At 36.6% G+C, this 16455-nt stretch overlaps 1 protein-coding gene across 1 annotated transcript; it reads left to right on the top strand.

Annotated features, from left to right (window-relative positions):
• Positions 1-10033: 10033 nt before the first annotated feature.
• Positions 10034-14645, top strand: LOC137175174 (uncharacterized). The gene is made up of 9 exons (XM_067580880.1): positions 10034-10107; positions 10201-10309; positions 10414-10538; positions 11095-11165; positions 11304-11429; positions 13691-13786; positions 13912-14043; positions 14368-14496; positions 14604-14645. The coding sequence occupies exons 1-9, from the start codon at positions 10050-10052 to the stop codon at positions 14643-14645; spliced, it is 888 nt and encodes a 295-aa protein (XP_067436981.1). The 5' UTR covers positions 10034-10049.
• The last annotated feature ends 1810 nt before the right edge of the window (positions 14646-16455 follow it).

A 16455-nucleotide genomic window follows, 5' to 3' on the forward strand; every position in this document is an offset into this window, starting at 1 on the left:
TGCAATTGAGTCAAATGCTGGAAAAATGGCAAAAGAGTAAAAATCTCAATGTCCCACTGAAGCAACACAGAAAAGAAGAAAAGAAGCAGAACAAAACTTCTGGGTGTTTTTGTACTTTAAGAAGAAAACAGAAAAATGCAGACTAGATTTCAGAGTTGCAATAAGATAAAATACATTCTTTTAATGAGGATAAGAGACGTTATTTTACAACACTGCATGTGATCATGGTGATCCACAAGATTGATGTTTTTATTTATTGATTGATGCTTTATTTTTCTCTGTACTTGCCAGAGATCAGTTAGCAATCAAGCAGTGTGGACAGTACTGTGATATATTTTCCCTTTGACTTTTTTGTTGATGTATTTTGAGTGTCTGTTTTCTTTGTTCAGTGTGGTTCAGTCTTTGTAATAGGTCACCTTTGCTGGTTTTTGATCATATAAAATGCATCACTTCCTGTTTTCCACAGGAGCAGCAAATGTAAAAGGTTTAATGAGTTACTTTTAGTTAAAATGTTCATAAATATATGAATAGATGGCACAGAATGCAATGTGTAATATGATTTCAGTCAAGAGATTGTTTATAAAGGAAATGACATTCTCAATGAAAATCTTTGTATTTTTACATTTTATGTTTTCTTATTTTACTGTGTTAAATTAACTCTCTTAAAATAGGCATTTTGGTCTCATTGTTTATCAGCAAAGCAAACTACACTTGTAAATTAATACTGCCCACATATTAATTTCATGTAAGAGGCTTTAGATTTTATGTTTATCACTTAAAATAAATAGATAAATAAAAAAACAAATCACAAATTAGCCTCAGGGGACTTTACAATCTGTACAGCAATATAACATCCTCGATCCTCAGACCCTGTAATGTAAATGTTTGTATAAATATTTCATTTTTTACTTTTTATGTGTTTTGTCATTTTACTGTTATGTACTGAATTATAGTAAGTCTCCTTTTGGTGTCAGTATTGTTAAATAGAAAAGCATAATTGTAAACCATTACTGCCCACAGAATAAGATGCTTTGAATTTAATGTTTATCACTTTGAACCAAACTATTGTGTTGTCATTAAATTTCTGTGTCATTTGTAGATTCTGGTGGTGATTTTAAAAATAAAAAACACACACTATGTAAAATTTTAAAAAAGAAAAAGAAAACAAAATAAATCATTGTTTTGTGGAAGGTCACAGATTATGATGGTTGAAGAGATTATCAGTTACAAAATTAAGAGAAATAATATATATGCAATAAATATGCAATTAATTGTGTTGATAAAAATGTCAATTTTGTATGAATTTATAATCTGTTGAATGTTACTTGTCCTTAAAATCATCAGATCTGTCACCTCTTTGGGGCAGAGTCTAGTAACAACCACAATCTGTGACTGTGTTCAGGATTGTAAATCATCCTCCTTCACACTTTCCTACCGTCAGTCTGCCTTTGACTGATGTTTTTCCCCTTGTTCTTCTGGTTTAACTTCACCTGAGATCATATCATAATATAACAGGTTCTTAAGGGGTTTAATAAGTGGTGCATGATGTCAGAGCAGCTTTTTAATCAAACAAACAGCAGCAGGAGAGCTCATAACAAAGTCTAGTTCAGACACCAGCTGCTGGTAATATCAGGTGATTAACAGTTAACAGGTCAACAACAATGTATTATTATCACACCCTGTGATAGCAACATAGCATCGCCGCCAAACAAACCTCTTTTCCTATGTGGCCAAGAAACAATCTTAACAACACCAGGCTGTTCTTCTGTTGATGCAACACTGTGGTCTTTGACAAATGTACACAGCTATGTGTTTTGTTTGAGAGAAACAGCAGCAGAGGTCATCATCATCACTATCATCATCATCATGAATGCTGTTTGTTTTAAAGTAAGGCCCTGAACGATGAAGATGACAAATGTAACATATACTGTAAGTCTGAAGCATTTAACAACTCAGAAATTGTAAATTACCTGAAATAAGTGTTTTATTTGTGAAAGAAGTATTTTCATTTTCCCAGGAAACCTTTGTCTTTATCACGATCTATTGTTTCAAAGTTTTGGCGTTTATTTTGACAACTAAACACATCAAGTTCATATTCAAATACCTATTAAGCCACATTACTACATAATATATAAAGTATCTGCATGTAGTTATACTTCAATTTCTACATTTTTTAATGTCATAAAATATCATTATCATTTTGCCCTTTTTATCTTTATAATATCTTTATCCATTCTCTTATTTCTTCTGTTTATGTCAATGCTTGTTGTTTATTATTATTCTGTTTTACTGCTTCTTTGTCCTTTAAACTTTGCTCGATTTCCTGTTAAATAAAAGTCAAAATATAGAATTTGATTGAATCAATTATTTCTGTTTCACATCAAAATGATAATGTAAACAACAAATTAGTCAAACACAAAGTAATAATTTGTTCAAGTCTCAACACTGAAAGTTCACATTCAAAGGTTTTCACAGCTACAAATCACCACTGTGATCCTCTGGGTCAGTGTGGATCCTGATCTTGTAGGAGCAACATTTCCTGTAAGACACCATGACTGCAGCCAGGAGACACACAGCAGCAGTGAAGCAGAACGCTGTGGCTACAGTGACCTCTGTATCTGAGAAACAAACACAGCAAAGAAAGGACAAGTAAAATGATTAAATGTCAATTGAGAACTGTGGATCTGTTTGGTGTTGTAGTATTTTTAAACATCAGTCTGCCATTGTCACATCAGTTGTGATGATTTATCTGTAAAATCACTGTAAAGAAAATCTGAATAGTGCAGAAGGAAAAGTTCTTCCTTGTAGCATCCAGCTTACAGTTAACTAAAGATAAGAACTTATGCGTCAAACATATTTTAACGTATTACTGTATACTGTACAATTATTTAAGTAATAGATAAGTATATTTTAAAATATCTCTGACAGTATTTAGCATGTACAGTATCTCTCAACAATCCAGCTGATTTATAATAGAGTAAAGTCAGTAAAGTGTTGTGTCATGTTACCTGAATGGAGCCTCCTGCTGGACAGTCCACCCATTCAGAACCAGACACCTGGATCTGGTACCTGTTAGGTCCAGTACACCTGTGTCTGTAACAGCGGCCCTCTGCAGAGCTGCTGGACAAGAGAAAGTGACTCTAAAAGAGAGACAGGTGGAGAAAGAGGACAGTAGTGTTAAACATAGGAAGGCGTTGAGATGACTTTGAATAGGAAAACACAGAAATTCTCTCTCTCACACACGCACCTGTCTGTTCAGGATGGAGAGGAAACGACTGTCAAAGCCAAAGATCTCTCCGCTCCAGTCCTCTTCAGCTGACTGTCTGTCATTTTCCTTTTTCCAATACTCACTCTGAAGAACAAAGAGGAGGAAAAAAGAGTGAAACTATGGGGCTGCAAAAGCAATAAAATGGCAACGATCACAATTAAATGCACAAAAATATAGAGCTGACAACATATTCCTGCTCCACAGAATTTTGGAAATGTAAGAAAAGCAATTCGTTCTAGACATTTTGGAATTAAGAAATGAAAAATGATTAAAATAGAATTTCCTTTTCAACAAAATCACATGACAGTAAACAAAACTTACTCCATTCTTGAGGGGTTTGTAAACAAGACACTTCTCCAGGTATTGATCAGTCTGGCACTCCCTTTGTGGAGGTGAAGATAATGACACCCAAGTCCACTCAGAAGGAAGAATAATACAAATATCCATGCTGAAAATGTACTATGAAAAGGAAAAGTGACCCACATCCCACTTAAAGATATAAATTGTTGTGTAGAAAATAATGATACAACTTTAAATCTACCTGCCAGTGCAGAAAAAGGTTGAGGAGTTGTTCTGACAGGTTGACACAGAGCCAAACATAGCTCCTTCACCTATATAAAAAAAACATTTATCATTAAATTTTATTAAGTTTTCTTCTGCAAACAGTCTTAAGACACAGAAGTCAGACTGTTGGAATTATATGTAAACATATCCTGTTTGTAATGCATATTTTCAGTCCTCATGATGCAGATTTTCCATGTATTTATGTTTTTATATGTAATATCTACATTGCTCTGCTGTTCTCTCAATGTCTCCCCATGGAGGTGATGTTGCTGGACTTTTCTTTGCACTCCTTTGAACAAACTCTTACACAATAGTGCCACCCTCTGGTCATTGCTCTTATCAACAGTCCCCTATGGCCAAACCCAGATTTCCTGACCCACTTTTGTGTCCTTTCACCCTTGGCAGATTTAACTATCACTTTGACTGTACTTACTGCAATACAGCTTCTGAGTTGGTGGAAATGCTAAACAGCTTTATATTCACACATCAACTCTCTGGTCTTGAATTCACCATCTCTGACACATTGGCCATCACCTTAATCATAGTCAACACTCCTGATCCAAAACAAAAATGTACTGTAATCTTCTGTAATCTCAAATCCATCAACCTCTCCTCTCTCCAGATTCCCTGGTTGAAAGAAATGTCCATGTCTTCTCCCCATCTACCTATTGCTGTCTTTATCAGCTGATCTTGCATTATCCCACAACAGATTTTCAAATATTCCAGTTTATAGATGTTTATAAAAGAGACTTAAAGCCTTGACTTTCCCATCAAGACTCATTGATAGTTTGGTTTAGAATCTCTCTTGATTTGACATTCACAAATCTTGTTTGTCACTGTTCTGACTTTTCATTTCTAATTAAATGAATGTATTTGCTCTTTAAATTAGCCCAAGACTTTATTTAGATCCAATGAGAAGGACCTTTGTCAGCCAATTAAAGACAGACATTACTTCACTATTGCCTGCTTGAAATATAGTTTATTACAAGGCTAGGTCTGTACACTTCTGCTGTTTATGTATGTTAGAAATAACCTCCCTTCTTTCTCTTCGAAGTGAACAGAAATCCAGGACCAGGTGACCAGGAAGCTTATTTTGCACATTCAGATGTTGAATCTGAAGGAAGACGTGACAAAGCAGAGAGAGGAGAGGTTCCTGTTCCTTGTCATCAGCTGAAGGACAACGGAGGGATACACTTGAGACACTCCAATGGTGATATAGTAAAGAAGAGCAACGATGACACGGTTAGGAAGAAAGTACTGAACATTTCTGAAGAACCGAAAAAACAGACAAAACAGAGAGCAGCATGCGTGAGGTCACGCAAATAGATGTTGCCTCAAACATACTTTGTAGCAGATGGAGACAGTTTAGACCAAGTTTGTGGAAATCTCATTTTCCAAAGCCAGAAAATCATGAAGAACAAAAAAGTCATGGGCCAAAAACACAGCAGCATGCTATAAACTCAGAAAGAAGCATTAAACAGAGAGTTTAAAGAGTATTAAACAGAGAAGAGAGGCAGGTGTTAGGTCAAATATGGGAGATTGCGATGTTTCATCAAATGGCTGCTCTTCTTCATGTATGCGCTCACAGAGTCTGTTGACACTGAAGGAACCCACTGAGTTTAATTCACCCAATCTATGCAGAAAATCAAGCAACTTAAGGAGGAACAAGGAGAAAGTGCAGCATGTTATTCATGTAGATGACGGCTGCAAACTGCAGGCTGCACAAACTGTGACAAAAGGAGAAAACACTGCAAGTCTGAGAGAGAAAAGATGTCAAATGTAGTGGGGTAAAAGGTATAAAGTAGCACAAAATGGAAATAGGCTACTCAAGTTAAGTAAGCTACAAGCATCTTAAAATTGTACTTAAATACAGTACTTAAGTAAATATACTTTGTTACATTCTATGTCTTGTGTCTGCACAAAAAAGCAGAGGAGCAACTAAAATCATTATCAAGGTTGTCTTGGATGGCTTTAGAAGTGAAGAGATGTTGATCGACCTGTGCGACACTGAGGAGCAGCAGCGGAACATAACAGTACACAAAAAATAAAAATACCAAAGTGTGGAAAAACTCTGAAACTATTCAGGATATATCAGTGCCTTGCACTGTCATGCTTCACACTGATGTTACACCAGTGTGGCACTCTGGTGGTCCAAGTGCCCCCACTATCTGTGCACATGAAGTCCTGAACTATGGACAGACTGGGACACTGTAACCAACCATTTTGACTCACATGAACCACAGAAATTTGCCTGGTTATTTTGCAACAGGTACTGGTCACATAAAATCAAATTAAAGCATGTAGCATGGCATTATTGTCCAAAGAGGACAGGAGGAAAGCTACTGAATGAAGAAAAGGGAGAAAATTATACATGTACAATATGTGCGCACATACACATACATCACTTGGAAGTGATATCAGACCAAGAATATGCCAAAAGTGAGGCACAACTAGCAACAGTCAAGCCATCTCCGGAAAGATTAATGCAGAGGATTTCCTACCAGACACTCAAAGAAGCCACACAGACAGACAGCAAGATGCTCTCTACATAACATTAACAAGTTTCACCTCAACAGTTCAAACAAGAAGTGACAAGCAAAATTATTGGAGTAAGTCAGGCTGCTGCTATCCGTCTCTGTCCTGTACCCTTCTTGTTTAGTTTAGAGTTATTGCCATTTGGTCGTCACTTCAGGATTCAATGGACAAAATCATACAGTCTACTTTTTTTTTGCTGGACTTGAGTTATGTATCAGGTTTTGGATGATACAGAATCAGGGATCTTTTAAAATAACAGTGTTGGACTCTAATAAAGTTGTATTGGATTTTATGACTTAGATTTTTTTTAAATTTCCTGGTACTCTAGTATTAACTGATGTGGCTGCAAAACAAACTGAATGATACTGACCAGCACACACTGATTATTTGCACTAACCTTGTAAAAACAAAACCTTGTTTGACCTTGTCTTGTCCCTGTAAATGATAAACACTCTGTGGAGCTGTTTATAGCCACCATAAAGCTGTTAAAAACCTCTAAATTGTATCCGTATGTAATTGATAGCGCTACAATTTACCGATGTCCCTTAAATGCCTCACAGGCAGGCTATCAGTAGACGCTATAATTTAACGATGCTCCCTAAACACCTCACATGCACAATATCTGGAGACTACAGTTTTGAGTTGAGCTGAAGTTGATTGGATTTATTTCTGAACGTGCCTGAGACATTCAGCACTAAGTCTCGAATGTACATGCCAAGTTTCATTCACAGTACACTATTTAATAGTAGAGTTTAAGTCTCTTAAACGTTTTCAAATCATTAACACTATGGATGTAATCCCACCTCTACTTCCAACCACAGTGTGGGTTGCAATGGCAGAGTGGCGCTGTCCGTATTTCTGTTCGTTGACTCCACGGGCAGAAGAAGAAGAAAATTAACATTATTTATTAGGTATTTTTATATATTTCTCGAGAACTGCTCATCCAAACAACTTCACACATCGACATAGCACTTTCTCCTTTCCCCAGCAATCCATCTGCCAGATATGAAGTAGATCGGATGAAAGGCTCTCGAGATATGCGAAGGATAAACTCACATATATACATACATACAGACAGACAGAGATTCCTTGCTTTATATAGAAGGAAGAGAGACAGAGAGATATAGAGAGAGGATAAGAGAAAAGAGAGGGTGAGTGAGCTGAGAGCACGAGCGAGCCACAGAGAGACAGACTGGAAAGCTTTCTCTGAGAGAAAGAATGACTGAAATATAACTTATTTTCTGATTGTTTCATGACCCTGGGAAGGAAACATCCTTGTCTCATGATGTCATTGTCATTGTCTCATCATTTGTCTTAATCTTTCTATACAAGTTTATTTTGTTAAAGGTTGTGGCCTATTCTTTTGATGTGTGTGTCAGGGCACCATTGAAAATAAATTGGGTTAAATAAAAGTTTGAATGAATTTTGAAACTACGGAGCCCCTAAAGTCTCAAAAGGTGGTATTTTTTTATCTTGTTGTTGTTGATAATTATCTTGTTATCACAAGATAATTATCTTGAGGGAACAGGTTAATATCTGTACAGTAAAGGCATCCAAACCTAACGGGGGATTAATGGGTCAACAAAAAATGGCTACCCCAACCAAGGCATTGTAGTTCAAATGGTCCAACACTTACCTGATTTAAAGCACTTCGACTAAAACAGGCAAAACAAAGTTAGGTAAGTAAAACCAAAACAGAGGACAAGTGCTGCACCTCCACCCCAAACCCCACTAAACAATTGCTACCCCAAATCCTGAATTCAGGGAAGAAAATAATATGCAATTTCATGTATGAAACCCCTCCACATTGGCAACAACAGGCAGCCATCAAGGCATACACACATGCCATGTGGATACCACAAAATATGCAAGATTTTAAACATGACAGGCCAACAACAATCCTACAAAAAGCGAAAACTGACAAAAATTTACAAAGGATTAGGTTTACCAGAGAAAAAGCCCTCATTTGTCACACTCAAGCTAGACTCAAAAAGTTTGGACAAGCCCCCATTTGTCATGAACTGGCTCAGAGTCAGTGACAAAGGAGGGAATCAAACATGAATAAAGCTTTTAAAAATGAGATTTATTGTTAACTTAATATAGAATATAATAATGTTAGTCAGCTAAATCAGTCATGAATGCAATGTATGGATGAGTGAAGTGTGTGATGCGTGCAAGCAAAACAAAACCAAAGTCTAACCCATCTGGCTGGTGAAGGCCTGGAAGGAAGAGAGAGAGAAAGAGGTTAACAAGAGGACACGTAAATTGGCTGGAGGCCTAAACTACCCAGGTGCAGGTAGTTCCCTGACCCACGCTGCTGTCTGAATATGGAATCCAGCAGCAGTCCAACATTCATATGGTGATAAAGGTTCCTGGAGGACTGGCAGCTTGATGCAGACAGAGAGACCGTCACCATCTTCAACTCCTAGTGATTTTCTACCTCTGTGTTCTGCTGCTCCTTTATGTATTGGAGATACAAAGATTTTACTGTATATGCTATTTTATCACAACATTCCTGCAAAAAAATCATATTGCTAATCTAATCAGTGGCAGCTGAGCAACCTACAAAAAGGCCCTTCCTCCAACTCCTCACCCTCTCTCTCTCAGCCAGCAGACTCTGCAGATGTAGTCTCCTCCACACTACATTATTTCTTCTTTGTTTTCTTTTGATGTGTATTTAATAAACTGACTTTTGTTTTATTCAGTTCCCCATTGTTCATGTTACTTCCCCGAGGTCATAACATTGCTTCTAAAATGTTTGCTGTTTTCTGACAAATGAAGCACAGTAAGCTGTAATTTAGAGCATCAGGTTCTTTGATTGTTATACAGTGTCCATTATGGCTCCCTGAAAGGGTTTTAGCAACCTACAACAATTCCTAAAACTGTCAAATCTCTTTAATTTGCATCACACTATAGAAAGTTGGATAATTACATTCTACATCAGCAATATACAAATCTTTCAAGGGAATTTAGCATGAACCCATTTGTTCAAATTATAAAAAATAAAAAAAAATCCCTGCACGTCCAGTGTGCCAATAAAGATCTTGTGATATGCAAAGAACTCTTAAGCTCTGGATATGGTAAACACTTCAATATATGATACACAAATAGGCCATTTGCAGCTTCGTATACCAGTTTCCAGCCGTACATATTTATGTTTTCCTGAAAAAAGCTCCTACATCTAATATGTTACCATTTATCTTGTGTTATACAAAACTTATTTTAGTTGCTGAACTATAACAGAGAAGCTTGTGCTTCATTTTACAACTAGATCAATATAGAGCTATTTTTGCTACATGACACATGTAGGTCTATTAGGCTATGTGGTTCTCCGGATCTATTATCTACATCCGTCTTTATGCATACGTTGAAACATTAGGCTTTAATACAGGCTTTTGCATTTGTTTTTTCTCACTAATAATATTCGATTTCCATGTTAGTCACGTGAGCCGTCTGTAAACAAAAGCAATATTTCCGACACACTCTGAATGCAGCCTTCCAGCAGGCGTTTGCGCAAGCGAAAGAGAAAGCATTAAGAGGGATATATTTCGCAGGAGATAGAAATGGTATCCATCGACAATAAACAGAGAAAAAAAACGTATTCGTTCCCAAAACAACTGAGTGTCAACTGCAAATACTTTGCACCGAGGTAAAAGAGGACTGATATCCAAAAGGAATCAAAATGAATACATTGGTGGAAAATGATAGACGGTTTCTCAACCATGGTTTTACCTCTCCAGGTAAGATATACAATATGTGCTGTTGCGTGTTTTTAATTCATAGTAATGGCATGAAGACCGTTCTGCAGTTCACATGTATTAATGTTCTCCCAGCGGCTGATATTAAGTACTATGGCTTGATGAACCAAGGAGCTACGTGTTACTTGAACAGTGTGCTGCAGGTGTTGTTCATGACCAAAGAGTTCAAAGAAGCTGTGGAAAGGTTTGTTACAAAACTTATATTTCAATATAATGTTGTCTTTATTTGAACTGAACTGAGGTTAGTGCTGTTCTGCACCACTCATGGTCTGTATTTACTTTCTGTAGGCACACCAGTGAAAATCCTGACACTGAGTGTTTTGAGCTTCATCTTAAAAACTTGTTTGAAGACTTAAAGAGATGTAATCCAGTTTACACCTTTAACATCACAAAGAAGCTGGGCATCAAGAATGGTACAGTGCATTATTTACACCTTACATGACCAAAGTTACAGTTACTTTGGGTAATTACATGTAGTAGTACAGCCTAAAATAATATCTAGTGATTTAGATATCTGCATCTTGTGTGCAGAACACTTAAACAGTTATCAGTAAATTAAGTCTCATTAATGGACAGCATATCTGATATACAGACAGTCCCAAATCCTAGAAAATCCAGAGTTGGTGTTTGTATTTTTTCACAAAGATGCTGGGTATACAGTAAATTGGCACATGGAACAACAAAGTCTTTGAATAGGCTACGTGTCAGAGGACCAAAACTTAATTGGTGGAAACTTTCTCAATTTAAATTTAGGTTACATGAAGTGTAATATCTTGTGATTTAGATCTGCATTGTGTGCACAAAAAGTTTTAACATACAGTAAATTAAGCAAAATAGATTTTCTGGTGTTAGGAGATATCCCCTGTAGTAGTACAGAGTTTGTGTTTTTATTTTTTCTTTAGTTATAAGGGATACCAAAAGTTAATAGCTGAAGAAATAAACACTGATTTGTAATCTTTCTACCCTCAGTGTTTGAACAACGTGATGCTGCTGAATACTTTGAGAAGATATTAAGTCTGATGAGTTCTAAGGCAATGCAGGTAAATTCATCATTAATATCAAATCAAATAGACATGGCCTCAAGGAAAATTATCTGTAGCTGAAATTAAATGTAACAATTTAATATCAATTTCTGTTTTTAAAAAAATATATCAATCTCTGCATTTTTGTACTTTCAGATTTTCCATGGCGAGTTGACACACAAGAACAAATGCTCTGAATGTCGTACAGAGACAAACACTGATGGTCCATTTTGGCATCTTCCTCTTGCATTGGTGGATTCCTCCAGTGAAGACTATAGTGTGGTAAGAATCTGAAAATGTAAAGGCAAGCATCAGAAAGAAGATCCACACACTGTACTAATAGTTCCCAGCAATTTTAATTGAGCAACATTTCTATCTAACAGAGATTTTCGTCAGGCATTGTCAAATCACAAAGCACAACAAGCAATATATAGACACAAACATAACTATCACTCAGGTGACTGTGATCTGCATGATTGAGAGTCAATCTACTCTCAAGCTGGACCAATCAGAGCAGAGCTGGACAACACTGTCGGATACTCCCACATGAGGGACAGAGCACGCCTCTATGAAAAGGCCCAAAACAACTGGAAACATCAAGATCAGTATTATACAGGCACATACTAAATACACACATCAGAATTTGAGTCAAACATATATCATAAATCACATTAATCGTCCAGAAAAAAATAATTATCATGAAAACTACTAGAAAAATACATAGAAAAAGATAAAAAGTTTTTCAGGAATAGAGACAAGTTCAGCCTAACAACTGGACAGCGTTAGTATGTATGCTACTTGTATGCTCTGAAATACTAGTCTTGAGACAGCGTGTTGTTTCTCTTATGTAAGCCAAGCCACAGGGGCATTTCCAAATGTCCCTGTGGCTGTGCATTTCAACTCATTCAAACACAGCCTGCCCACACTGAGATACACTGAGGCTACAGTCAAATAGTTTTTTTTTCTTATGAAGATTACTAACTGAGTTAAATGAAGTATGCAGTAAATGAAGTATCTAAGTGGCAGCCATGATAAGAGTTATGCCTGTGTAATATTGATCTTGATGTTTCCAGTTGTTTTTGCCCTTTTCATAGAGGCGTGCTCTGTCCCCAATGTGGGAGTATCCAACAGTGTTGACCAGCTCTGCCCTGATTGGTCCAACTTGAGAGTAGATTGACTCTCAGTCATGCAGATCTATATATTGCTTGTTGTGCTTTGTGATTTGACTTTTCCTGACAAAGATCTCTGTTAGATCAAAACATTTTCAATATTTTTTGAATAACATTGCTGGAAGCTGTTAGTACAGTGTGCAGATCTTTTGTCTGATTCTTGCCTTTAGTTTGATTTTTGATCCAACACCTGTAAAAGTTTTTGGATGTGCATACTCTACACCCTGTTTGTCTAAGGATCTGACAACCTGAACATTTTGAAACATTTTTCTTTTACCAGGACACATTCAGTACACTAAATGTGCCATTTGCAGACTAGATATTCAATTTGTTAAGTCAGTTGAATGAAACATTTGTGATATATCAAAAACTGGGAAATATTGTTATATATTATATGTTTTTGGGGTGTGTCACAGTCCACAATTTCAGCTAGTTATACTTAAGATGAAGCTTAAGTCATCCACCAACAGACTTCATTATATAATGATATTTGAACAGACAGTCTTACAGGTTTTGGCAACACCCACAATGATGCAACATGAGATGTTTCAGTGCAGACCTGATGAGATTTGAATAAAATCAATGCTAAATGTCTTGTATGAAAATGGCATTGAATCATACAGATTGGAAAGATTCTTTATTTAGATCCCCAATAGCCTCCTCTAAGTTGTTGTTAGTCTTGGGGTCCACAGAGAAATGCTGCTGCACTGCCCTCTAATGCATGTGTTGAAACCTTTGATGACACAGGATGACACAGCTGAATGTTCAATGAGGTCACAGCAGGTGTCTTAATTTGAGTGATGAAAGAGATGAAAACCTGTAATGATGCCGTTTAAGGTTCATTATAAAATTCTACTTAATAAACTAGTCTTTAGGTCAAGATGATGTTGCACTCAATTTGTAGCACGCTTACCTTACAGGGAAAACTCAGACTGTTGTTGGTGATGGTGTTGAGTCAAGATTTCTTGCAATCAATAATGGGGTGCCACAGGGGTCTGGTCTAGGTCATTTACTATTTACATTATGTAAGCACTATTTATATGGCCCTGGCTCTACTCCAACCTCCTAACTCATCTTTAGTCTGCCTCTAATCGTCACTTCTTTTTAATACATGTAAGACCAAGTACAGTGATATTCAATATCTACAACCAAAATTAAAGTAGTCTGTTAAATTAAATAAATGGAATTACATTTAAAAGAAACAGTGGGGTCCCTTATGACCAATACAAAACAGGTAACAGTAGGAAATACCCAAAATAATAAACATAAACAATCTTTTAAATATCAGTTGACCTCTGACACACTCATAAAGCTGTTTAGGACATCTGTGCTGAGGCTAATTTCAAACGCAAATGACATCAGTGTATTTTTCAGGTGGATGGCATTGAGAAGTTTTTTAGCACCTCAGAGGTCAGCGGAGAAAACCAGATGTATTGTGAAAAGTGTGATGACAAAGCTGATGCTACTTTTGTGAGTATCTAATTTGTGTATATTAACTCTATAGTTGTGCAATGATAACATTAAGAGTTTATGATGTTTTAAGGGAATTATAACGACATAACAACTAATGTTGGGGACCGGTGTTTTTCTTTCAGAAATCTTTAATGACACATCATCCAGACGTTTTGATGCTGCAGTTGAAAAGGTTCGAGTTTGACTACCGTTACATGGCATATGTTAAAATCAACCACTTTGTGAATATTCCCTTCACCTTGCAGATACCAGAGGTATGCTGAATATTTTACTATTTTATTTCAATTTAATTCAATTCAAAGGGCCTTATTAGCATGAAAGTTTCAAGAACAATGTTACCAAAACATCTAAGTACAATTTGTCCAAATATTTGGACAGTACACAATAACAGTAATATGAACATAAACACAACATTAAGATTGATATATATTAATCATATGTATATACAGTATATCCTATGCATGTATTTGTGTGTGTGTGCGTGTGTGTGTACATTTAGAGAAGGATGAATGGGCATCACATTGCATTTCTTTTTAAATTCTGATCCTAATGTCTAATTTTTTTCCACTGCTGATCAGAATCAGATATATGAACTGTATGCAGTTGTAGATCATTTTGGAGATCTGAGAAGTGGACATTACACTGCAACAATCAAGTCTGATGATAATGACATATGGTATAAATTTGATGATGCCAGAGTGTCAAGGGTAAGAATTATAACTTCAACTATAGTATTGTGGAAAATTGTTCCAAATTTACTTTATATGATAATTATTTAATCATCTAAATGCTTGGTTATTCTTTTCATCAATAGCTTGATTACCAGCCATTCCAGGTGGATAACGCTGAGAGGTAAGTGTCCATCTGTCTTTTCTTTCCCACCGTACAGTTTGCTGATATGAAAATAACTTTACTTTCTTTCTATATTTTTTCCTCTAGATCCCAGACTGCTTATCTTCTTTTTTACAGGAAAAAGAAAAGTAAGAGGCATACATTTTCATTATACTTATAGTTATGTATGTGTGAATGACTGCATCAAATTGTTTGGTACTTGATTGATTTTATACTTACTTTCTAGCGGATGCTGCAGATACTTGTACTCAAGACACCAGGGAGATGTCCACTTCTGAAGGCCTACCAATGGACATCAGTGATAATGTCGAGCAACTTCAAGATGCTGTAAAGATTAGAGAGAAACATGAGGGTGGGGAAAAAGTAGAAGTGAGTAATGACACTGCAGAGGCTGTTTCCATTGACAGATATGAAGAGAAAGAGAGCAGAGACATGCACAGTTTTGGGTCTAGACAAGTGAAAATGATGAGGGTTGAGGAGGAGGACATGGGAGGAAAGACAGGAGCTGATGACCAGACAAAAAAGAGAAAAGCGCTCTCTGCAGAAACTTACTTTGATGAGAATGTAGAGGATGAGATGAATGACAATGGAGGACTAGATGATATTACACAGAGGAGATCACGTAACATGTTGTTTAAAAGAAATCAGCAACAGAGGAGACAGAGAGGAGAGGAGGAGAAGGGTGTTACGGGAGAAAAGGAACAAGAGAGAAGAGATGATGAACAAAGGGAAAGAGCGTCACATAAACAACAGCACTTCAGTCAGGGTGTAGAGGATCAGAACAATGTAGGATTTGATAATAGGCAGAACATACCAGAGCAGATAATCAGTGTTACAACACATCAAGAAGTTGGTGTGGAGAAACAAGCCATAGAGCAGGGAAAGAAAGGAGATAATGAACATATGCAAAACAGGGAGGACTCTTCTCTGCGACAGGCAGGATTAGCAGGAAGCGGCAGACTGACACAGAACCATAAAGTTGGTGACAAGATGACAAGAAATGTGAATTCTCAGCCAAAAGCAACATCTGGATTTCAAAAGCAGACAAAAATATGTAAAGTGATAATTGAGGAAGAATATGAAACTGATAGTGGTATTGAAATAAAAGTGATAGAGTACATAATAAAAACTATAAAGGAAACCCCAGACGGCAGCATTAAGAGTCATGTTGTGACCCAAGACCAATAGCCACGGTGGTGAATGGAATGCTACAATGTGTTTTTGACGCTCATACCTTTAGTTAATCCTTTGTCACTTACTTCTTCTGTCTTGGTGTAACTGTAGATTGCAGAATGTAGTTTCCTTGGCTTTGGTAGTACTTGTACAATGTTTAGAATCTAGCCTATTGTTTTGTGTTACTTAATTGGGTTGATCTATATTGTACCATTTTGTGGTGACAACCATTACATCGCCTGCAGTCCAAGCACAATGAGGCTACACTTTTGTGTTTATTTGTTGCTTGATTGTGTGACATTACCTATCACTAACATGTTAAATGCCCTCTTGTAGCCTGGCATACTAATACCCAAAAATATAAACAAGTCTTTAAAAAAAGAAACCAAAAACCACCCATACTGGCTCCAATAGTAAGATTTTTTCAAATAAATGCTAAGAGAAAATCTGATCCAAAAACAGAGCCACAGGACACTCTGTCAATGGGTGTTTGCAATTTAAACCTGAATGAGTCAAAGAAATAAACTTTGCATCTAATTCAAATGCCAAGAAATTGCAAGTTGCACCGGATGCATAGGCTGCCGGAATAAAACATAAAAGTAAGAAAAAAGATGTGGATGGGAAAAAAGAAGAAAAAGGAA

This window comes from Thunnus thynnus, chromosome 22 (genome assembly GCF_963924715.1).
Source record: "Thunnus thynnus chromosome 22, fThuThy2.1, whole genome shotgun sequence".
In the NCBI taxonomy this organism is placed as follows: domain Eukaryota; kingdom Metazoa; phylum Chordata; class Actinopteri; order Scombriformes; family Scombridae; genus Thunnus; species Thunnus thynnus.

What these genes read in the sequence shown, in the direction of transcription:
- LOC137175174 (XM_067580880.1), top strand. Translation starts at nt 10,050, where the DNA reads ATGAATACATTGGTGGAAAATGATAGACGGTTTCTCAACCATGGTTTT. An exon ending in TTCAAAGAAGCTGTGGAAAG is followed by an intron (nt 10,310 to 10,413) that starts GTTTGTTACAAA and finishes TACTTTCTGTAG; the next exon opens with GCACACCAGTGAAAATCCTG. An exon ending in TCACCTTGCAGATACCAGAG is followed by an intron (nt 14,044 to 14,367) that starts GTATGCTGAATA and finishes ACTGCTGATCAG; the next exon opens with AATCAGATATATGAACTGTA.